Source organism: Seriola dumerili, unplaced genomic scaffold (assembly GCF_002260705.1).
Source record: "Seriola dumerili isolate Sdu_G_001 unplaced genomic scaffold, Sdu_1.0 BDQW01000409.1, whole genome shotgun sequence".
In the NCBI taxonomy this organism is placed as follows: Eukaryota; Metazoa; Chordata; class Actinopteri; order Carangiformes; family Carangidae; genus Seriola; species Seriola dumerili.
The window spans coordinates 2,233,976-2,258,691 of record NW_019174664.1 but is presented as its reverse complement, the minus strand read 5'-3'; the positions used below and the strand labels follow the sequence as shown (position 1 = coordinate 2,258,691).

The 24,716-nt window shown below is 39.5% G+C and overlaps 1 protein-coding gene across 1 annotated transcript; it reads left to right on the top strand.

The window, feature by feature from the left end:
• The first annotated feature begins 1,511 nt into the window (after positions 1–1,511).
• LOC111233544 (solute carrier family 2, facilitated glucose transporter member 1-like) lies at positions 1,512–23,629 on the top strand. The gene is made up of 10 exons (XM_022761385.1): positions 1,512–1,949; positions 12,493–12,588; positions 17,117–17,277; positions 17,525–17,765; positions 17,901–18,063; positions 18,331–18,518; positions 18,622–18,726; positions 19,004–19,105; positions 19,205–19,408; positions 20,609–23,629. Exons 1-10 carry the CDS (start codon positions 1,935–1,937, stop codon positions 20,807–20,809), a joined length of 1,476 nt encoding a protein of 491 aa, XP_022617106.1. The 5' UTR covers positions 1,512–1,934; the 3' UTR covers positions 20,810–23,629.
• The last annotated feature ends 1,087 nt before the right edge of the window (positions 23,630–24,716 follow it).

The window sequence follows — 24,716 nt, the reverse complement described above, 5'->3', positions numbered from 1 at the left end:
GAGGATTTGATGTGTCTGTTGTCACGTAAGATAATACATGACATATTCTTGGGTTTTGAATATTTGGTTGAATAACAAGCTCACACCAGAATGTGAGAAATTAAACATATGAGGAATAGAACATTTTTCACTATTTCCTAATATATTATAGACTAAATGGTTAATCAGTAATGAGATTATGTAACCAAGTAATAGGAATCCCTCTTGTTAAGTACACTTTTGAGAAACTTTTTCTTTACTTGTGTTACTTCATATTTGTACTACACTACATTTCAGAGGTAAATATTATACTTTTTAATCCACCACATATATTTAACAGTTGTACTTATTAGTGATTTTGTGGATTAAGATTTAAAAGTAAAAGTATTAGCATCATAATATACTTAAAGTACCAAAAGTAAAAGTGCTCATAATGCAGAATTGCAGAACTTCACACACATCCACTAATGATGCAGGTGCATCACTTTATATACTGCTGGGTATGGTGAATTTCCCCTCTGTGATCAATCTGATCAATCTGTTATGTTAAAGACTGCAGCTGATGATTATTTTCATTTTCCATTAATTTATTCATTAATTGATTATTTTCTTGATCAACTGATGATGTTTTTTGGACCAACAGCCAAAAAATCCAAAGATATTCAGTTTGAGAGACTGAAAATTGAAAGATTTGGGTAATTTTTGCTTGAAGAGTCAATGGATCAATTTATCAATTTATCAATTTATCAATTAATCGTTGCAGCTGCAGTTGTCTTATCTTAACCTAAATCGTCATCATTTATTTGTGGATTATATATTTACACTATAGATGCAATTTCGTATAACACACTGTGGTAATGTATTCAAAATTTTATCAATTGAGACCATATGACATGTTGCAATGGTTAGCAGTGGACATAAATAAATGTTTATACCGAATATATACACTATTCATGTTATTTTAAATAACCAGTGATGGAGGAAGTATCCAGATCCTTTCATTAAGGGAAAGTAGTAAAATTGCAATATAAATAAATACTTATTATTCAGAAAAAATTACCCAAATGCTGCAGGCTATTGGATTATTATTACTGATGCATGTGATGCATACTGTAACAATGCATTATATTTTATTAACTCATCACAGGCTTCTATGTATAACATCTTAACCTGCAGTAACTAGTAAAGGAAGTGCAGTAAAAAGTTGATATTTCCCTCTGGAAAGTAGAGTCTGCAGTAGAATTATAAAGTGGCAGAAAGTTGAAATACTCAAGTAAAGTATAAGTACATCAAAACTGTTAAAATAGCCTTATACCGTATATAGTGAATGTAAATAGTTACTTTCCACTACTGGTTTTTTATTGCTACTTTAAGTAAAGAGTCTGAATACTTCTTTCAGCACAGCTGTCTGCATCATTAACCTACGTGTAAAGCCTTGTGCTCTGTCATTGGCTGGGACCTGGACAGGCCTCCGGTTCAGGTCACACCCCAAAAAAATTGCGTCAGCTATATTATATTAACCGTCACCGGGCTCGTGTCACCAAAGAGCCGTTTTCATGAACCCAAAACAGACGGTACTACTCCAGCGACTGAACGCCTACATCCCGGAAGACTTTACACGGAGAGGTGAATTAAAGCTGCTGCAGCTCTGAGGAAGAAACGACGCAGGAGAGACCAACAGAGGCGAGCTCCAACTGAAGCTGGTGGGCTTTTCAAGACAAAACAAACAAACAAACAAACAAAAAGAGACTTTGTGTTTAAAAACACTGGACTGAACTTTGAAGTTAACCTTTGAGATGACTGACTTCTGAGCCAGACCACCAGGAGACCCCCTTCACCCCTCACCCTCCCCCCCCCCCCCAGCAGAGGAAGTTCCTCCATCGCATTCAACTTTGACAGGAGAAAAGAAGACAAAGAAAAACCAGAAAGAATATTTACCTCGCAGTGCTGCCATCATGGACTCAGGAAAGGTAATTATATCCCTATCTGTGACTCACTTCATCACAACAATCCTGTCAGACCTGTTTGATTACCGATGCTGGTAGTTCCGCGCTGTCCAGCAGTCAGTTCAGCGAGTTCACTTCTTTTTTTTTTTCTTCATGAGACATTTCTTCCACATGTGCCGTGACAGAGAGTCAGCAGCGATGATGCAGAGGATATTTGCGCTATCTGTTGCGTACTTTTTATTTGTTGAATACTATTTCTGACGCTCAGGAGTCTGTTTTAAACTAAAATTTGTCGCTTTTATCTTCTTTATTGTGCTTTTTTTTAACGTAGTGTCTGCACTCAAGATGGCGCTAATAGTTTTGGCGTTAAATTTTTTTTTAGCTTTCTTATTTTATTATTATTTTTTATTTCCACAGCATGTTTTAAGTCATAGTGTATGAGTATGAATGCCTCGTGTGTGTTAGGTGATATGATGCAATGTTATGTCACTGTGTTGGGCAAACTGCGGCACGTGGACCAAATCCTGCTTTTCTGCACAAATATTCACAAATATCACAAATGACATGATGGCTCCTGTAAACCCCAATAAGTATGACCGTGTATCAGCAAGTGGCTTGTGTCTCAAACACAAACAGGTAACAGTGTAATAGACCTGGAGTGATGAACCTTCTCTACAATAGCAGTAGTATTTAAGTTTAACCATAAATGAAACAGCAGACATGAGAAATGACATCTCCCCTCATGTGCAACACTAAAACATCAAGTGTTATAAAATAATAAAATAAGGTATCCATGTTATCATAGTTAAACCTCATTGCTGACCTCTGCCACAGGCTGTAGGTAAGGTGGTCTGCTCCTGCTTGTGGCTACACGACTGAAGTTTGACGTGCTATTTATATAGTGTTTTATAACAGCCTTAATAACAGTATCTTAGTAAGGGCATTAAGGACGTAGCACTCTGAAGTAGCAATAGGACAGTTTAAAAATACTAAATACCAAGTAAAGTTTCTCTAACTTTTACATAAGAAAAAGTAAAAAGTATTAGAAAAGTCCACTTAAAGTATTGTTGTATTATTATTTACGCAGCAGGGCTGCAACTAACAGTTAATCTTCATTTCTTATTTTCGCATTACTCATCTGGTTTATAAAATGTCAGGAAATATTGAAAAATGCTCAACATAGTTTGTATAAAGTTCAACGTGACAGTCCTAACAAAACTCACAGTTTACATTTTTTTTTATAATTTAAGAGGAAGACAAGTAGCGATTCCTCACATTTGAGAAGCTGGATCCATCTAATGTTTGGTGTTTTTGCAGTTGTTTTTTTTATGATTTGTTAATATACTGATCAAGAAATGAATTGTTTCTGCTTGTGCTTTGGGTTTTGGACTGTTGGTCAGACAAAAGAAGACATTGGAAAACATCATCTTAAGCTCTGAGAACTTGTGATGGGTGATTTTTCACTACTTTTAGACATTTAATCAGTGATTATTGTTGAATAAATAATGAAGATAGCTGTTAACTGAGTAACGCTCAGTATCAAACACACATCAGAAGTAGACTGTCAATGGGAATTAATCCATCATTTTGCCACTGCATGCAAGCTTTATAGTGTCTTTTAGACCGTGAGGCTCCTTGCTCAGTCAATAAACAGGAGATATCTTCCGTGTGATAAAACTGTCTCTATCCTGCTGTGGCCTTTGATCACTCTTACATACACAGACATGCATTACACTGAGGCACGTACGCCAGAGACTTGACTCTTCTTCCCCCCTCCTACTCTCTCACTGATGTAGGACCAATTAAACCCAGCTGAGCAGCACAGGGCAGCCCAGTCTGACATAGTGGTTTCCCTAGCTGTTGTTGTTTTATGTCTAGATGCTATTTCTCACCATGTGTACAGCGCTATCGTGGCCCTTCAGCTGGCCGTATTTGTTGCGGACGTGATGGGAATGGTTCTCTCTGTTCCCAGTTTCCACTGTGACACCAACACAGCAGATTTCCAGAGAACGTGAGAGCCCACTGAGGGAATAGACACTTGCCAAACCTGGGGCATTAAAGCCAGCCCCCACCCCAGGCTGTTTGCTTCACTGCCTTTTTTTTTTTCTGTTTTGTTGCTTGTAGCATTGTTGAGCTGTTTGTGTATGTCTGTAGTTAAACAGTAGTTGAGCACAGGCTGATTAACATCTCGTGGTCAGGATTTTCATACCTGGCTTATGCTTTGTGTTATGCCTATGTCTGTGCAGATGACGTGAAGCACATGGAAATTGTAGCAAGTCACTCAGCTTTGAGGAAAAAGCGCTGATACTGAAAGAAGAAGTATAAATAGAGTTTGAGTTCCAGCGAAGTGAAACAGATTCAGGGATGTATTAATTGTGTGGTTTAATTTGCAGTGCTTGCATTAAAACCTGCCTTATCACCTATTGTTTTGGTAAGGTGTGGCCATCTCTGTGGTGATTGCACGTACTAGTCACTAGCCAGGTTTTTGGACTTTGCATTTGTTTCAGGTAGAAGTGCAGATTCACACAATGTAATTTAATTTTGCTTCTTCCAGTGCAGCAGTATTCTAATGATAATGCAGTTATTTACATTAATTACACAGATTCTCCATCAAAACATGACATTAATGACGTCTAACTTAACCTCTCTTGCCCTCTTAGAGCTTCATGCTGAACAACAGTAAGCTTTGTTTGGGTCTAAAAGCTCACTTCAGCCTCTAATTTTCTTCAAGAAAGAATAAAATGCTAATTGAGGTCAAGCATACAGTTGACCATATGATTCCTGACAGACTCGACAGCACAGGTATTTTGATTGGGAGTCCAGAGCCAACAACCAGCCTCACATTGTACAGACTTTGCATGGGCTTAATTCCTCTCCATCCTCTGCCTTTCAGCAATCTGCCAACTCCTGCTCTCCTTAAGACGAGTCCAGTAGATTTACTTTCATCTGCATGACTACCTCCCTTCAGTATGTCTCAGAGTGTAACTGTCAGCCATGTCATAATGAGGCATAATGAGGCTTTGCTGCAAAAGTTGGGATTAACAGATCTAGGAGGGTTTTAATTGAGATGAACAAGCAAGCTAGAGCACATGTTTAATTCGCTTTCTAAAGAAACAGGGTGGTTTTGTGCACACTGTACTGATCTACACCTCTGATCACTGTTGGATAAAATAAAATGGTTGGTGCAGGGCATAGCCGTCTCTGTGGGCCTCATTTAATGTCTGAGTTAAACTAACTGAGTCTAGTTTGGTTTAATAAAATCACAGCTGACCAGGGGTGTTACTTTTTTGACAGCTGCGTCTGATTCATGCATTTTGTTAGCTGAGCTAAATAGGGTCACAGTATCTGAAAATGCAACTGATAGATTATCTAGTCTGCCTGATTTCTAGATGCAAGATTTGCTCGATTTGCTACATAGAAAATTATACTTTGACATTTCACAGTGTAAGCTAGATTTTAAATATCCAGATTCTAAGAAGTTTTAATCTTTCATCTAATAATTACAGTTATTAGACGTCTTACCTCTATGCTGTTGTATTTACTTGTTCTACTGTTATATAGTGTTATATGATAGTGGTATTGAAATGATATTGATAATCTTCTTATTTCTGTCTGTTCTTCATAGCTGTTTGTCAGTGAGGAGGGGGGGGGGCTTGGATCGGTTGTCTCAATCCGCTGTTAGCCCCAAAAAAATCTTAGCACGAACCTTAATTGATCGCAACTGTTCACACAGGCATAAAATCCTCCTTTAATCAATATTATTGTGATGAAAAACTGCAAATACAGTCTCTAGTGAAAAATATATGAAAAATAATGAGGCACCACAGCCCTATTGTTTGTGTTAGAGACACTGACAATCCCAAATGTGGAGCCCAACTGCAAGTACATTTTAATAGGATTTTACTCCGACAGGCTGGTGTCTCATTGCTCCTCACAGGTAAGACATTAAAACACTTAACAGTTGTGTTTACTAAGAGTATATGCAGCATATACAGTTAAAGAAGCATCTTTAAGCTATTTGTCTTTGTTGTTTCATCAAATATAGGTTACTAATAACCAGGAGTATAGGACACTTTTACAGTAACAGAACTCATAGTAAAGTCAATTTAATAAAAGCTTGTTTGAGAAACTAAGGCAAATTTTATAGTCAAATTTGCCTGTCCCTTTCATATTATTACATGATTCATCAGGGGTTCTGCCCACAGTTCCTGTAGAGATCAGGGATACCTCCCCTTGGAAGAAAGCTTTAGCTGCACATGTACCTGGATGAGATTTGCCAGAAATGTAAAACAGGTGAAGATAAACACACACAATGCCTTTGTTCTGCTTTGCAATTTTTCATACTGTCACTTATTTCTTAATCAATCACAAGGAAAAAACAATTTAAACAGTAACAGAAAATCTTAAAAACACTGCACTACAACAAATTAAGCATAAGCATAAATCAGTCATAACATATGGGCTACAACTTCAATACCTTTAATGACACCGGTATGAATTACACTCTGCTCTGGGACACCAAAAAGGCTAAAATATGCATTACAACTATTTGGGAACAGACTCCAGCTCAGCTCAGATCAGGATGAGGAGGCTTTAAGGCTGAATAGAGCAAAGAGGGTGGAGGTGAGTTCGGGGCACATATTGGATTCCCCTACAGCTGTGTAAGCTGAGACTGAAGAGATGACGTGTGGAGGGACGTGATGGTTGCAGCGTAGGCCATTGCAACGAAGCTGGCAAACCGGCAAGGAGGAAGTGAACTGAGCTGAATCACAGAATTGCGTGCTTCTGCCTTTTATTTAGCAGAAAATAAAAACTGTTGGGCCTAATTCAGTGGGAATCCTCTGTGAGTCGGGATCTGAGTCATAAACTAGTAAAACAGTAAACACATAAAAGTAAAAAATAAACTAGTAATGCCAGTCATAAAGTAATGTAATATAAAGTAGTAAATGTTTTAACTGTAGACCAAGCTTTGAGAATTTGTTCATTACTGTTGAGACATCTATCATAAATAATACACCCTCTCCAGTATCCAGGGCTTGAAATTGACCTCCTTTCTAGTTTCGTATTTGCCTTAATATTTTCCATTTGTCTGCTGCCATTTTGACTTTATTGCTTGAACAAAATGTCATTTTCCTCCTTGTTTGATAATTAAGAGGCACAGATGGGTTGATAAAACATACCACAAGAGGAATTCAGCATTGCAGACACTCCTCTGGCCAAACAGTAGATATCCACCCACATTTAAGAGAACTAATAATGTAACGTGAACACACCTACAAACTGCCTCATCTAGTCTTATTGTCATTTATATGAAGTTTATCTGCTTCAGTAGTTCTTAAAAGTGTTTGCAGCAGTTTGAATTTCCTGTTAACATTAGTCCTTTTCTTAGAATAGTAGGTTTACCGCGACATCCTCATGTTTTAAAGAATTTACATCACACCCTCTCAGCTGACTTTGCATGTCAGACTGCAAGTTAAAGTGTCTTTGTTTTTCTCTCTGTGGGTTCAAGCATTAGTAGATGTATTTTACTGTAAAAAGAATCACATTTAGTAATTTAATGAGTACTTTCAGAGTTAGAAAGAGAGGACACAGAGTCCAGTTTGATGTTTGTTGAATCTCATCAACTGAACATGAAGATCAACTTTGTTTGAAAAGGTTTTGGATGTTGGATGAGGCCTGGCTCAAACATAAACAGTGAAACACTGGTTCATATAAGCTGTTGTGGTCGCACATATCTTAATTTGGAGAAAACTGCTCATCTTTTTAACTTCCTCATTGTACTGTATGGTCACTAACCCAACAACAGTTGCTATGGTTTGTTTATGTGACTGAGAAGAGGGATAGCATGGTTGAATGTGAGCTAGTATGTAAATGTTTACACAGAGTTCTTTTGCATCCTGTGCTTTATTAATGTGCTCTTTATCAGTTGCTGTTTGCCTAATAATGGTTGAGAGGCTGTGGTGCTGAGCAACTTAAGTTAGTATCAAAAGTGTTATTGCTGCTCACACCCATCACATTTTACTTTGCACATGCAAAAATGGACACATTTGCATGCATGTTTATTGGCTCTAGGAGGCATTTACATGATGTAAAGGCATCAAAAGCAGGACATTACCTTTTATGAATCCCTTGATCTCAACATACCAAGTGCTTTTGCAATTATGTCTGATACTTTTATATAAAATTATCCTTTTTAACGTGACTCCTGCAAAAATTGCCCATGTATTTGGTCAGGAAAATGCACCACACTGTTCATTGATTCAATCTTGGAAGAGGTAATCTTTGTTTTCAGGAGAAGGGTGCGAAAGTAGCACCAAACTCCAACCAAATGCTGGTGGATTTTGGCAGCTGAGTTTGTCTACTGAGGCAGCATTTTGCCAGTGCCAGTCATAGAGTTCTTTTTCTTTTTTACGTCGCCAATTCAAAGGCACAAAAAATCACTGAGACCTGGATAGGCTGGATTAATGGCAATAATAGACTTTTCCATGTTACTGAAGTGTAAATTATAACAACCAAGTCTGACACTGCTTGAGCACAACAGTAGCTCTAGTCTCTCTCTCTCTCTCTCTCTCTCTCTCTCTCTTCTCATGTCTCTCCTCTCAACCCAACCGGTCGAGGCAAACAGCCTCCTTCCTGTTAAAAGGGAGGTTTTCCTCTCCACTGTTGCCAAGTGCTTGCTCATTGTGGGAGCTGTTGGATTTCTCTCTTTAATATTGTACAGTCTGGACCTTACTGTGTGAAGTGCCTTGAGATAACATTTTATGATTTGATTTAAACAGTTGTACTTATTTGACCTTTTTTAATATCTGCTATCAGCTTTTATAAAAACACAATCATTCTCACAGAGTGAAATCCTACTCCTCTAATCAGATTTAAAGCTATATGTAGATTAGCATGGTATGCAGTCTAATTCCAGGTCGTTGCGAATGGCTAACTAAGCCATCATGTGTAAGTAAACAAATACAAAAACTCCATTTACAAATGTAAACACAACAGAAAGCTGCAGTTGAGGTAAACGTGCCCCGAGGATCACGACAGGTACTATAGAGATCCAAGCCACTGGATGAGGACTGGCCACAGGGGTGGCTTCAAGGCTAATTTTTTCTTTTTTGGGTGTGACTTCATTGTTTCCCCGGTGAGGAGGTCTTGTATTGTGCTGCTGTCTCCGGCTTCTTTTGTAGAGGGAACTGTATTAATCTCACCTACGTTCTTGTTTTGGTATTTAACAAAGGTGCAGAGCAGGTTAAACTGATTCATCTTAACTGTGACCAATAAACAGCAACCATTTATCAACAGCAGAACATTTGGATTTCCTTCAGTTTTAGATGAAAGCTTTACATGTTTATGACATTTAAAAGATTACCCTAAACATAGTTACTACTACATGTTTACCTAAAACACATTAGCCTGTCCAAGCACTATGTGTGCACTTAGGCCAGGTTGAGGGAGGTCCTCCTGGCTTGTAGGTTAAAGGTAAAGATGTCGCAGAGGAGTGTTTCATTTCACATTAACACACACTGCCGTCCCCACTTTTGCATCTGGATTCAAACATCCACTTTCAGGGGGAGTTTTTGCAAATAATTCCAGCTATTCCCCAGAGGCGAGGGAGAGGGGGCTTACACAGACTCCAGTGATGACTTCTCCCATTGGGGACAGACAAGATTTCTCTGTTTATTGTAAAAAAGCAGCTGGTAGAACACTGAATCCTCATTTCTGATCAGCAGTGGAGCCGCAGCTTTTACTCAATCACATCAGTCCTGGTTGGTCTTCAGATCAGCAGCATGGCTCCTTTAAGCCTGCGATCCTGAAAAGTGTATTTCTGTGTGTGTGTGTGTGTGTGTGTGCGTGTGTGTGTGCGTGTGTGTGTTTACATACTGTGCCTAAACAGTCCTGTCGTGTACTTGTTGACCCTCCACAACAAGAGACCTGATTGGTTCAGAGGTGTGGGTGGGTCTTTGGTGTTTCTAGCCAGGCCCATTTTTTCAACTGAGCATGTTGGAGTGACCGCCTCCGAACACACACACACACACACACACACACACACACACACACACACACACACACACACACACACACACAGAGCTTTTTTTCTTCCTCTTCTTTCTGCTCTCCTCCTTGTTCATTATGCAGGGGAGAAATTCTGGCCCACAGAAAAAAAGTAGCTCGTGTGTTACCTCGGATGTCTCTGGATGTCTCCGTCAGAGAAAACCACTACTTAAAAGTAGCCTGCAGCACTTTGCTGATATTACAGAGGAGCACACACAATCCTTTCAAATAGTTTCTCCAGACTGTCCATTTAATGAAACCTGGTGGGGCCTTTCCTTTTGTTTATCTTCTTCATCTGAAACTTAAATGAAAATTTCAGGGAATCAGCCTCTAGACACAATGACAGTACTCACTTTTAACTTAGCAAAAATGAACGAATACTTAAAGCAGCTTTGATGAAAATTATTTTTTTTTGTAACAGTGGATCAAATGATTACTTGTATGTGAAAGGGTTTACGTCACAGTGGTGAACCCACAGGAAATAATCACCCAGCTCTCTAATTCCCCCTCAGCTCTGCAGAGCTTCTCAGCACCCCTCAGCTTGTTTTGGTATTCTGGCACCACAACTTTACCGTTTTGGTTCACCCTCACCGCTCTCATCAGCGTTGTTTTTCAGCTGCAGGCAGATGTTTTCAGCAAGAAAGCTCTTACAAAGTCACTGTACACTGCCTGCTCAACACCAGTCTGCAGACAGACAAAGTTCACAATTATCTAGTGAATATAAAGGAGCATTTAGCAGCAAAAGAACCGGGTATTTTCCTCAGAAGTTGGCAGAGACCGAAAACAGAGCTAGTAGGATAAAGTTTTAGGATAACATTCGTCAGGTTGACAAAAACATGACTCCAAGTGTGTGTGTGTGTGTGTGTAATTTATCTATTTCGACTTAAAAAGTGACAATATGTCAGTGTTGATTGCAGCTTGTTTCTGCTGCCCCAAAGTGTCAGAAAACATGAGTTAATGTTAAATGAATAATAGTTAAATAATATTATAAGTGACCATTAAAACTGATATTCAGTGATACCACATTTGTAAAGGTATAAGTTACAGTAAGCAGGTATCAACTGCTCAGCGGCTTGCTCGATGACATGTTACCAAGCTCTTGTTTGTTTATGCAGTAAATTGATATCTCGATGGGTCAGAGACTTCAGATACTCATGCTTTGTGTTCATTCTCACCGTGGTCCACAGATTAAATAAGAACAATTACTGGAAGTTTATAGGTTTCATCCTGACAATAAAAGTATTTGTATCCAGGCAGTTTTTTAGGAAGAAGTTACATTTCTGGTCTTTTTGTTTGTCAATGATAAAGAGAAGAGATTTCGAGGTGACACAAACCCTGGTGAAGGTCAGGTGCTTTGTTGCCATAACATAAAGAACCTATCTAGTGTGAATCACTGGCAAAGGATTGGTGTGAATCACAGGACAGTAAGGCAAAACTTTAATCATCCAGACATGATGACTAATTTCAAGATATTAAAGATGGAAATAGTTTGCTTTTCTCTAAATTTAATCTGAAGTACGTGTACTCTCAGGTGGATAAATCTGAGTATGTGATGTACATGCGCAAACTCATAGTTCTCCATCCAAACTCACACACTTAGAGCGTCCCAGAATTACGAGTAGTAGAAGTAGAAATGATAGTGGATTTGGATGAACAGCAACAGAAAGGTAAATTGTGGCTCGAGGCTGTTTGTCTGTCTGAGAAGAGAAAGAGGAAATACACAGCGACATACTTCGCTCTGGTTTATTAACTTTTTGGTATGAGGAAAATCTCTACTAATCTACTGGGCTCTACTGAGATCAAGCTTAAAATGAACTCTGCAATAACAGGACCAGGAACACAGACAATAACGTGCCATAAAACATGAAAACACCTGGGTCTGACCTGGACCTGTTACTGGAAGCAGATTAACTCAGTTATCTAGATGAAATCAACTGATAGAGAAAGACGGATGGAGACAGGATTTTACACTGGAAATGTTGTCCTTATAACTCATGCTTCTTGGAACAGGTGTCGGTCTGAGTAGTTGGCTGTGTCCATTGAGAGTTTCTAGATACTTTTCTCCAACACTTCCCTGTTCCTCGTGAGCCCATCCATTCAGGTGTCACATTGCATCTTTTATGAGCCATCCATTTTCGCCACGTTGCACAATGTGGCTTGATACCTTTTATTTTCAAGATATTTCAGGATATTTTTCACAGTGCATTCATTATATGGTTTATGAACACATGGTGAAGTTAAAATTAGAGGCTGCCCAGCCTGAACTTTCCAGGGTAAAAACCACAGTCAGTGATACAAGGAAATAGTGGATGCTTTGTCCTAAAAACATGTGAAGGGGTTTGATAGTCAAGTAGAACTTCTTTTCCAACCACAAAAATGTTGCAGATATTAATCATACTATTTGCACTCACTCCAGCTCTTAGAAATATGAATCCACTTGTTGACTGGATAAAATGTTGATAAACTGGTCAAGCTGGTCTTTTCACTGACAGTGTTTCCTCTACCCTCTGTTCACTTGCAGCAAATAACGTTCCCATTGTTGATGAGTGTTGGAACAGCTGTGATCGGCTCTCTGCAGTTTGGCTACAACACTGGTGTCATCAATGCCCCCCAAAAGGTGAGTTACCGCCAGTGTGCAATACATTACGGCTCAAGCAGCGTCTCCGTAACAATTGTAAGGCTTGTTTTAGCCGATTGGGACACTATTAGTCCTGAGTGTGAAGTATTTGCATACTATTATTCACACAGTACATCACCCTCCCTGCCAACATAGTCCCCGTGCTTGCTCTTCAGTCACTTGTTGGATTGGAGAAGAAGACAGAAAGTGGAGGGCAAGGAAGGGGGGTAAATGTAGCTAATAATAGCTACATTTAGGCTAAGGTCCAAGGACATCTGTATTAACAGAGTCTGAGCAATTCCTGTGTAAAAGAGTGTGTCCATGACCAAACATGGACCTCTGCTCACCAGCTAACAGGCTGGGAAAATCTAGACATAGACATTCAGAGGAAATTAAATGTAGGAGCTAGACAGTCACCTATCCCCATAACAAAACAAGGTAATAGAAAAGATGTTTTCATACCCCCTGAAGACTAAATCTACAGTAGGTTTTATTAACAGACAGGTACAATAAAAAATTAATTTCCTTGGGATTGTCTATATTGCATTATGACTAAGTAACTTGTCTGCCCAGTTTGCGTTGGTCTGAACACACCCTGCAGCTACACAGCTGTCTCACAGGTCACAGGTGTGTCACCAGATAGGCCAGAGCTCCGCCTGCTCTTTTTATTTCCCTTTTGACACACTATGAGTCCTCAGTTTACTAGAGACAGACTGTCACAGTGAGCTACACTCACAGGTGTTTGCGGTGTTGAGGACAGCCTGGACTGTTCGTCCACTATCATCATACTGTCAAAGCTACCCTGCACTTTGATGTGAAGGACCATTCGTTAAAGAGAACAGCTTTCATCAGATGTCTCTGAAAAGTGGGGAGATATTATTATTATTGTATTGAGTAAGAGTAAAATATGTTGAAATAAACAGAAGAGATAGTCTGGGTGAAGATATGATCTCGTATGCATTTCTTCTTCAGTCAGAAAGAGAAGTAGTGGGTAGCCGATGTTGAAGAGGGAATTTCAGAGTGTGAGAAATTAGTGCAAAAGTTGTCCAGTTGTCATGGATTGTGCAATAACAATAGTGATGAAACTCAGTATTAGGAAGCCTTTTGAGATGTTGTGTAGAGTATGTATATAAATGAGTAAAGTTTGTCAAGGGCTGCAAATAACAATTATTTCAATTATTGATTCATCTGCCTATTATTTTCTAGACAAATCAATTTAAAACGTCTGCCTGGCCAACAGTCCAAAACCTAAAGATATTCAGTTTAAAATAAAATAAAACAAAGGAAAGCAGCCAATCCTCATGTTTGAGAAGCTGAAATATAAATGAATATTTTCAGAATAATGGCTTTTTCTATTAATCAGCTGATCAGTGCGGCTCTAAGTCTGTCCCTACTTGCCAGAAAGTAATCAAGACCTATAGGTGTTTCATAATGATTTAATCTTGTATTTTGCCCCAGGAAAACTGAAGTTGTTATTGTGGCAAAGATTTTACTCCCCCATGAATATGGCACGTGTTCCTCTTCATGGAGCTCATGCAGCGAGTGCATTGTGAGTGGCTGAGTGAGGGGCTGCACAGTGAGGGGGAGGCGGGGAAAATGTCGACTGTTACACACTGGGCTTGTATGAGCCTGCCCTCTTGGCTCTGTGTCCCCTTCCCAATACTCAGCTTTAGTCTCTCACACACTCAAACTCCCAGGTCTGAGCTGCGACACGTGTTCAAGACAGATCATGACTGCATGTGCAGAAAAAAAGTTACTCAACACAGGATCTTAATCCTTTATTAGTTCACGACCACTTAAGAGGCTATAACTGTGCAAATGCAACTTTTATATAGCAACAACACTTCAGATTATCACCGGCACGTCTCCCCTCTGTGCTCCAGTGTGTGATAAAGGCTGCAGTGAAGTGATGCTGCTCATGTCTTTGACGCAGGCCTTGCGGTGTTGGAGCGTCTCTGATTGGACACACTGTTTCAAGGACTCGCTGTGCTGTCCTCCTCCTCCCCCAAGTCCACCTGCTTCAGCATGCGCTTACTATCCTTATTCCACAAGTCATGGAATCAAGGAACTCATTTGTTTCTCTGTTTCTTTTTTCTCCATGTTAAATATTGGGAATATCTTTGGTACTCAGTTTTAGGCCTTCTACAGTTTCCTGAAATACACTTTTCTGCTGTTTTGAAGGGTTTTACTTCTTTGAGTTTCCAGCTATTCATTTAGGTGCGTTGCGCCTCCTGAAGCAATACATTAAAAAATATAATTCATATTGCTTCCTGTGGGGCATGATTATTTTTTGGACGTACTTAAAATTCAAGACCATTTTGTAAAAAAGTATAAATTGCCCTGAAAACAAGAAACATGATGTTTCTTTTGTTAGAATTATTTTATTTGCTCCGTGTGCGTGCTGAAGAAATTGCTCACCTTGACAATCTGGCCACCAGCCAGTTTCAACAGCATATGCTGACAGTCTGACAGCATGAATAGATGGCTTGTTTCATTGTGCGGTCTGGGCCAGCTGGTGGTTTGGACTGCACAGCCCATTCGGATTAGACTGGGGGAGAGAACACAAAATAATGATGCCACTCTTCAAGATCAGCCATTCAGTTCATCACTTTGGCATTGCAGGCTGATAAATACTGAATTGCCGTTTCGGTTCACTTCATTCATTGTATTTGAGATCGAGGCGGCAATTCAGATGTCTGGAACAAAGATACTTCAGACCCCGTACACTGCCTGTAAAAAGTAGCTATGAAATAATTATAAAGGAGCCTGTGAATTAAATCTACACTGAAGCTTCGGCTCCACTGAAGAGACTAAAAACGGCTGCAGATGAAACTCTCAGACTGACACTCTTTTAATTACATAGTCTCGTTGCACCCTCTTCTTCTGCAGTGGTTAAGTGGCACCCGACTGGCGTCACCAACTCTTAATCTCAAGCAGCCAACTCCTAATATTCACATAACAGTAGTGGATGGAAAATTTTCATCAACATCAACAATCGACATGAAATCTTATTTTTTTAATAAGTTAAGAAAAAAGAAAAAACTACAGCTCCCATGAAAAAAAATTTACAAGTGCAGCAGTGCAGGTAGTTGTGGCATCGAAACTTTGTTTGAAACCTCTTCTAAAGTCATTTTCTCGACTCTCAGGTTGTTATCTCTGAAGTCTACAACACTCAGTCCTCTCTGCCCTGCTGTTATTACAGATATGTCTGAGCTAAACGGGACACCCCTGCTCGATCATGAGCTGGGACATGTAGTCTGGGAACATCTGAGGCTTATGGGAAATGGTGTATGTATGTTAAAGGCCCTTAAAAAACATATGTTTTTGAAAAATTATCTGATGTTGTTTAATTAAAACTAACATCTGTATCTAAACAAATGAAGCAAGTTACACAACATATTGTTGAGAAAGGTTCTGTTCCAAGCCTGTAGTTACAAATGTCAGTGAGATTTTGAGGGAGTGTTTTTGACTTCTGGAATAGAAACTGGAAGTTGCAGTTTCATGTCAGCTCTCTATATCCTTCCTTGCAAAAGTATAAACCCAGAGATCAGTTCTTCTAAATAGAACAGGTTTTAAAGGGTAGATGTGAAAGTGAAGGTCAGGGGTACGGTACGGTATATGATGATACACTTGTGTTATCACTAAGTGAGGTCCTGTGGGTTGAAGTTGATAGTGGATATGTGTTAAGAGCGTCGTCAAAGTGTCCATATGTATTCCTGCACCACAGGAAAGCCCTTGACAACTGACAGCCTTACCATTCCTAACTGGTTCATTAGGACACTGCTGAGTATTTATTCCACATGCCATCATTGCGTTCTAGTACATCAAGAGCTCTGACATTAGGCCAAAAGCCAAGTGTTTCACAACAAAAAAGGGTGATGTTACATTATCGCAGAGGCACATGACAGAGATAGATTTAACATTTGGTAACAGCAGTGGTGTTAGTGGGGGGTCAGAGACATACTGCTGAAGTCACAAGAGTTGTTGGAGGCTGCAGACAGGGTGGTGACCTTTCTGAATCATTTGAGATGTGTCACTATGACGCACACATAAACAGAGACAGGCTCTTCTGCTGAAACCTGGTCACCGTCTCTTCTGGGTGTGTTTGTCAACATAGTCGCCTATAATGGAGAGCGAGGGGGGTGGGACAAAAAACTTGGCACTTAATCATTGCTGGTAAACTTCCTGGTTACCAGGAAATGGTTATGATTATACATTGCTGCTGCCATCAGCTGGTCACACAGCAACAAGCTCAACATATGGGCCTGAGCAAGAGAAAAAGAGGAAAACAAAAAGCTGTAATAACTGTAATGGTGAAATTAAAACTGTGACATAATACCACTTCTATAATGATAATTCTCTGCCCCCAAGTTCAAATTGTGATTGTGTTTGATTATGGAAAATGATAAAACATAATCAAATTCATAGTCGAGTGTGGAATGCTGTCAGCACAGCCAGCTCACGGCAAGTTTCTTATTTATTTGTACAAAAACATTAAAAATTTGTCTCTTTATTTTAACTGTTGCAGATCATTGAGGCCTTCATTAATGACACGTGGTCACAGCGCTATGAAGAGCCCATCACCAAGAACTCCCTAACAGCCATCTGGTCCATCTCTGTCTCCATTTTCTCTGTCGGTGGCATCATAGGCTCCTTCTCCGTCGGACTCTTCGTCAACAGCTTAGGAAGGTAATAAGTGAATACAATCCTTTCTGGAAAAGTCATAATTTCAGATTTTCTGTGGAAAAACACAAACACAAAAAGCACAGAAAAAACAATGACAATCACAAGAGAAAGACTCAAGTAAAATACACATCACAGAACAGTGTGATGAATCAAATGTCAGCATACAAATCTGTAAATGTAAGTTTTGCCGACAGCCTGTCTGAATTCAGTTTGTTAAATTTAAATTTAACTTGTTCTTTGATGTCTACAGGAAGAACTCTATGCTCATGGCTAACATCCTGTCCTTCATCGCGGCTGCTCTCATGGGCTTCTCCAAGATGGGGAGCTCCTGGGAAATGCTGATCATTGGTCGCTTTGTGGTCGGCCTCTACTCCGGCCTCTCCACGGGCTTCGTGCCCATGTATGTAGGTGAGGTTTCCCCAACATCTCTACGAGGAGCCCTGGGCACCCTGCACCAGCTGGGCATTGTCGTCGGCATCCTCATCGCACAGGTTGGTGGATAACTTCACTTTTCCAGTAAATTGATTTTTGATACTGCAATGTGGATAGTGAAGTCTCGCAGATGCATTCTAGATGCTTTGCAGGTGGTTCATGTCTGGGTTGTGTGTGTCTGGGTTGGTTTTTAGGTGTTTGGAATAGAGTCGATCATGGGCAACGAAAGCTTGTGGCCGCTCCTCTTGGGCTTCATCTTCATCCCAGCCGTGATACAGTGCGTCCTGCTGCCTCTCTGCCCCGAGAGCCCCCGTTTCCTGCTCATCAACAAGAACGAAGAGAACAAGGCCAAGACTGGTGAGTTCACACACATGAAGTTGACATTATTAGTTATAACCACTTAAATTTTTTTTTTTATCTAGTGGAGCTGTGTGTTCACGGATACTTTTTTTTATGCTAAAATTCAAAACAACTCTCAAGTTTCAAGATTTATCACAGATTCCAAATGGCTTCTGAAATGTTCAAAAAGAAAACAAAATGACGAAGAAACACGTGGCCAAACTGGGTAAAAGAAATAGTGTAGCTTGCGTAGTTAACAATCTGCTCTTTCGCTGCACATTTTAGTGCTTAAGAAGCTGAGAGGCACGACAGATGTGAGCGCTGACATGCAGGAGATGAAGGAAGAGAGCCGGCAGATGATGAGGGAGAAAAAGGTGACCATCATAGAGCTTATCCAGTCACCCCTCTACCGCCAGCCGCTCATTGTCGCCATCATCCTGCAGCTCTCCCAGCAACTGTCTGGCATCAACGCTGTGAGTTTCAGATCCTAAGCATACCTAGATGTCAACTTAAAAAAAAAAGAAAAAAAAAAGAAAACCATCTCATGTTTATTCTTTGTGGCTGCTGTACTTTCAGATATTCTACTATTCCACCAAAATCTTTGCGAAAGCTGGGGTTCAGCAGCCCATCTATGCCACCATTGGAGCCGGTGTTGTTAATACAGCTTTTACTGTGGTGTCGGTGAGTACAGAATAAAGTATTTTGTGAAATTGAAATCGTCATAACAGTAAAGATAAAAAAAAAAAAAAAGCTAGTTAAGCAACAAGTTATAGGAATAACTTCACCCAGAAATGATTCAGTACTTTTCGAGAGACTTGATTGTTGTTTTTGGACGTATCTGAGGCAGTAAATTAGTAATTACTCTGTGTGTTCTTGCAGTGCATATTTCAGAAATCCCTTTGCAGTCACACAATGTGAGAATCTTTTTTTTTAATTTTAAATTTTTTTTTTATTGTAGCTGTTCGTTGTCGAACGTGCAGGACGTAGGTCTCTGCACCTGCTGGGGCTGCTGGGAATGGCTGGATCTGCCATCCTGATGACAATTGCCTCGGCTCTGCTGGTAGGTCAACAAACACCTGCTTACGCCAACTTAGATATGTCAGTGATTGTGTTAAAAATGATGGTAAGCAATCTGTTTTCTTGTGTTCTGTCCTTGTAGGAGAAGCTCAAGTGGATGTCATATTTGAGCATCGTGGCCATTTTTGCCTTCGTCGCGTTCTTTGAGATCGGACCGGGTCCTATCCCCTGGTTCATCGTGGCAGAGTTGTTCTCGCAGGGACCCAGGCCTTCAGCCATTGCTCTGGCTGGTTTGTCCAACTGGACTGCCAACTTCATTGTGGGAATGAGCTTCCAGTATATAGAGGTCAGTAGAAAAAAACGACCAGAGAAAACATTTGGATCTAACATCTGTGTTTGTGAAGTGACACTGTTTTATGGGTGTGTTATTTCTTAGGAACTTTTTGGAAAGAATTATGTAATTTGGTTTGAATTATACGGAAAATGAGGCAAAGTTCTTTTAGTTAGGATTTATAGTTAAATTTACAAGCAATTGTTTTCAGAGGGATAAGAATGGCTCCATTGTAAATACTCAAACATTCATTAATCAGTGGAAACTCTTTAAATTAAAATAGCAATTCATTTGAAAGAATTCACTGGAAGGACAACAGTTAGAAACGCAATATCCAGTATTTTACCTATAATTAATACTAGATACCATTGCTCTCTTATGATGAAATTACAGACCTTCGGAAAAAGTGTTACTATGCTAACTGTATAAGAAGATGGCTGGGTTTGTCGCGTCCATTCCACCTGCTTAAAACAGACACTGACCCAGTGATCACACAGTGTTCACTCTTCTGTTCTGACCAGTTAAGGCCAGACTGAGAGCTTCAAGTTGTGACTGATCAAATCATAATCTGCTTTTCCTTTCATGTCATTACATGGCCTTAATAAGTTATAGGAGAACAACTTTCACAATTAGCAATTAGACAGTATTAGCAGAAATTAAAGTGATGGTTCAGTGTGTTCGAGGCAAATAACTGAATTACACTAATCAGCCAGAGGATGGCAACATTACAGCTGGACCAAAAACCTTTGATTTTAAAATCAAATTTGTCAAATTTAAATTTTTGATTTATGTTTGCGATCAGTCCACAACTAGCCGTTCACAATAACCAGTCACCATTAGTCATAGAATTTTGGGTTGTGCTCTTTTACCCCATCATCAGGCCAATTCACAAAAAAACAGCATGTGTTATATTTCAATTGACTGAGCAACTTGATCATCAACCATTTTCACACTGAAAATCATTCGCTCACAGTGCAGTAAAGAAGCTGACCACAAAGCGGGATGTGATGCTTAGTTCCCAGATACGTAAAAAATTCAACCTATCAAACTTCTAAAAATAAAATGAAGATCACATGTTGTCTTTCTCTCTATGTTTGAGGTGTATGTTTCCAAGTAAAATAAATCCTTCTTGCATACTCACTGTCAGATGATGTGACGCTGAAGTCTAGTAGGACTCCACTGAATTTCTGTTTCTTCTCTGATGATTCTTTACAGGAAATCTGTGGCCCCTACGTGTTTGTTATCTTCACTGTGCTGCTGCTCATTTTCTTCGTCTTCACCTACTTCAAAGTCCCAGAGACTAAGGGCCGGACGTTTGACGAGATCACGGCCGGCTTCCGCCAGACGGCCGCCACAGGGGCAGAAAAGCACTCGCCGGAGGAGCTCAACAGCCTGGGAGCTGATTCTCAGCTCTGAGTGACTGTTTTGTTTTTGTTTTTTTAACTTTCTAACAAACTCTTTCTCAGACCGAGGAGGGACGAGAAAGGTCTACTAACTAGAAGTAGACAGGTCCTTTGGTAGAATAATTATCACACTGTCACCACATTTCAGGCGTCATAACCAAACCAACAGTTGTGCGTGATTCTCCAACATGACGTCTTCTGCTGCCCCTCTTATGTCACTCAAAGAAACAAAAACTCAATGGGCACTATGTCGCCTGGCGGATGTAGAGAGGGGAGTTGAGGATAGATGGGGAAGATTTTTAATATTTTAAAGAAGGAAAAGGAGTGTCTACATCAACCAACCAACCTTTTTTTAAAATAACTTTTTTTCACTGAATATATTACTGACGTGCTTATGCTCTGTTCTTTGTAGCCTGTTACAACACAGTCAGTTTGCTACAGTCAGCACTGTAGCTGTAGAGATCTGTTCACTGTGCAAAAAATACCTGTTTGTGTTGATCATACTGTAATGCTGTATCACTGTAGACCCTAGCACTGTAGATGCTGCATAGCTCGACTTTGTCTCTCTCCACCAGATGGGGCACTGCCCTTAAAAACAGAATGAGTTTATGTTTGCACCTTTTTAAGTTACTGAGTACACAATCTCCCATATGTTTGTGTTTTACTGTGAGAAGTTTAATTTTGCTTCATGAAATTTTAATGGTAACACTCTACATATTATACCCATTTTTACTTGTTATTGTCACTGTCATTATTGACATTTTTTGTCATTTTTAATCTGATTTATATTTGTCATGAAGACAAAGCTTTGCCCAAATAATATATCAAGAGATTTATTCATTCATCATTCATGTTTTTTTTTTTACACCATTCCTTTTTAACAGGACAGCTGATGGAATTAATGCTGGGTCTGTGCACGATTGAACAGCGTCTGCACAGTCGCGCTGAACTTGGCAGTGAAGTCAAATAAATAAATCATCCACCCATTTTACTATGACATGAGATAAGTACCCACCCACAATCAGCAGCCACGAAACCAAAAATCTGCCTTGCAAAATCCAGAACATTTGTGAGTTTAAGTGCCTGTCTAAAACAATCAAGCTTCGGCTGCCTTTCAGCCTTTCAGCCTTTCAGCCTTATCACGCCGGAGCAGTTCCAGGTCAGATCCGCCTGATCGAGACTGAAAGCTTCTGTCAGTGGATGATCTTCACTTTTTTTAAGTGTCTATGAGTTGAGATTACCTGTGGAGCTTTCAAAGTCAGGTGAATTGGCCTGAAAGCTGTCTGGATCTTTTCACACAAACAGGAGCTGCATGCTGTTCCTCTGTGAAAACTACAAAACATCTTCAGAAGAGTGAGAGAAGGAAAAAAAAAAAAAAAAGAAAAAAGAAAAGAAATAAAGGGGACCAAAATGAACTTCAGCGTTTGGAAAGGCTTTCATTATCCTGAAAGTGCTTGTCACCCGTTTGAGGTCCATTATATGTCATAGGAGGTGGACACTTAATGCTCTGGTGCGAGGCTCATTCTGTACCTTGTACACTGAATTCTGCAGTATTGTGTAGCTCTCTCTTTCTCTGTCTTTCAGTTGTGTACTATGTTGTATACAGTAGCTGGTGGGGGAAAAAAAACATCTGGCTTACTTTGCCTAGCTGCTGTCTGTGACTGCTGTATCACTTGTTTCTTCTCTTTAAATACATTGTTTGAGGAAAGTCTATCTTTTTAGCAGCACTTTATTATTCACAGTGATATTTCACTGTCACTAAATCAAATATTTTGAGGTTGTTTTCTTTTTCTTTTTTTTACTCAGTGTGGAAACTGTCACTGAAGAGAGACTGAAGTACTGCTGATGGATTACTTGATGTTTTTGAAATGGAAATGTGTGGAATTGTGTCATATGTTCATATCTATTACAGCGTTGTATAGAGCACATTTAGCTGTGTACACACACACACACACACACACACACACACACACACACACACACACACACACAGGTCAGTTGTGAGGAAATATAGTAATAATCATAATCTAATGAGGACAACTCCAACCCAGCAGTCAAAAAAACATTTTAATCATTCCATAATTGGTTGTTAATTATTGTACATAATAGATCTTTATCGTATATTTGTTGTCATTCAGTGGGTTGCCTCACCTGCCCTGAAAAGCACTGTAACATCCACTCTCTACACCTTTGTGGCTTTCACATATCTTCACCAGCAAACTCATGTAAACAGCACCAAAAGATGCACTTCCCCACACACTGATGTCTATTGCAAATATCCAAACTGTATTTTATGTACATACTGTAGATCCACATTTCTGCTTGGGCATTTCATTTTTAATGTGGCCTGTAGCCTATGAAATCTTTTCCTTATGGCACAGGTTGGTGGTCTACACACATGGGATGATGTAAATATGAAACACACTATAGCCTAGCCCTCTCCAAATTTATGAAATATTTAAGTTTTAGAAAGTTTTCTTTTGATAGATAAATGAATGATAAGTACTGTAGTGTTGTACATCTCTATGCATTTAGCTTGCTTTCTATACCCTTTTGATTTGATATCTGAAGATATGTTGTGGCCTCATAACTATAATAATTTTAATTCAGATTTCACATGTAAGGATTGTTTAAATAAGATACATTCAGTAGTGTTTTCATTTTTAGTGCACAGAGCATATTCTAATGTTTGTAATAAGAAAAAATCTGTGTGTATGGTGCTGGAATGTGAACCTTTGCTGGGGAAATATACATTGTGATGGATGATGATCTGGATGTTTCTAAAGTCCTGTATAAGTGATTTAATGGTTGAATAAAATAAATCATACATACAGATCTGAGGTTTTTGGGTCATTCTGTTGCTTTTGTTGGAATTCAACCTGCACTAACTGATTTTATTTTTCCCACTTGGGGGCAGCAGAAACAAGCTGTAAACACAACATTGAGGTTACATCTGAGCAGAAATGGCAAACATGTTAAGGTGGTAACACACAATGGTTATGAATATGATTTTGGCCGTGATGCCTGGTAGGACTGATGGGACCAACCTGGACCGGGTCACCTAGTGCTGTCAGCCGAAGGATAAAATCATATAGTGAGTGATATTCTCGATCTTATGGAACAGTATAGGTAACAAAGTCATCTTAACATCCATAGAAATCCCATTTATAGTTTTTATTAAGTTTCATGAACGTTTCTGAACCTTTCCAGAGTTTTACATTAGTGTGTATATGGCTGAATATTCACAGCTAGAGTGAGTGACGTCACAAAGAGTGGGGAGCTGTTTAACTGCTCTGTTTATCTGTTTCTGTTTAACTCATTCTCACAACCACAAAGTTTCCAATAACAGTAAATGCTGCATGATCACAGTGGATCTTTGTGTCATTTGTGCCCTGGTAAAACAAGCTACTGCCACTGCCCCAGACAGACAAACAAGTGACAAGGAAGAGACATCCTAACTGATGACCTGCCTTGATGAGAGGACTGACATTTGACCTCAGAAGAGCGTAGTGACATGTAAACCTAAATACAATGGACTGTTGCCGCTGTTTGCTTATTGTATTTGAAAATTGTCACTGTAGAGCAGGTTAAATCTTTGAAAATTAACTGTCAACAGCTTTTCAATTTTCATTTTAATAAGGTAATAGAACACCCACATGAGTATGTGAAAATGACAATGCAAATTGGATTACTGCATTTTCTTTTTAATTGTCTTTACTTTGTTGCACTGAAGAGCAGCAGAAAAGGTTGCTGAACAATATGGCGACGAGTGGAAGAAATGCTGAAGTACTTCTAATGTGGTTAATGAGGTAATGGCATTTATGTGTGCTACTCTCCAGAGCCAAGTAGGGGAAACCATGCCCACAGCACCTACACACACAGGGTCGAGACACAAGGGAACACAAGGAGAGCACAGAGGA

What these genes read in the sequence shown, in the direction of transcription:
- LOC111233544 (XM_022761385.1), top strand. An exon ending in TCATCAATGCCCCCCAAAAG is followed by an intron (nt 12,589 to 17,116) that starts GTGAGTTACCGC and finishes TAACTGTTGCAG; the next exon opens with ATCATTGAGGCCTTCATTAA. An exon ending in CAATTGCCTCGGCTCTGCTG is followed by an intron (nt 19,106 to 19,204) that starts GTAGGTCAACAA and finishes CTGTCCTTGTAG; the next exon opens with GAGAAGCTCAAGTGGATGTC.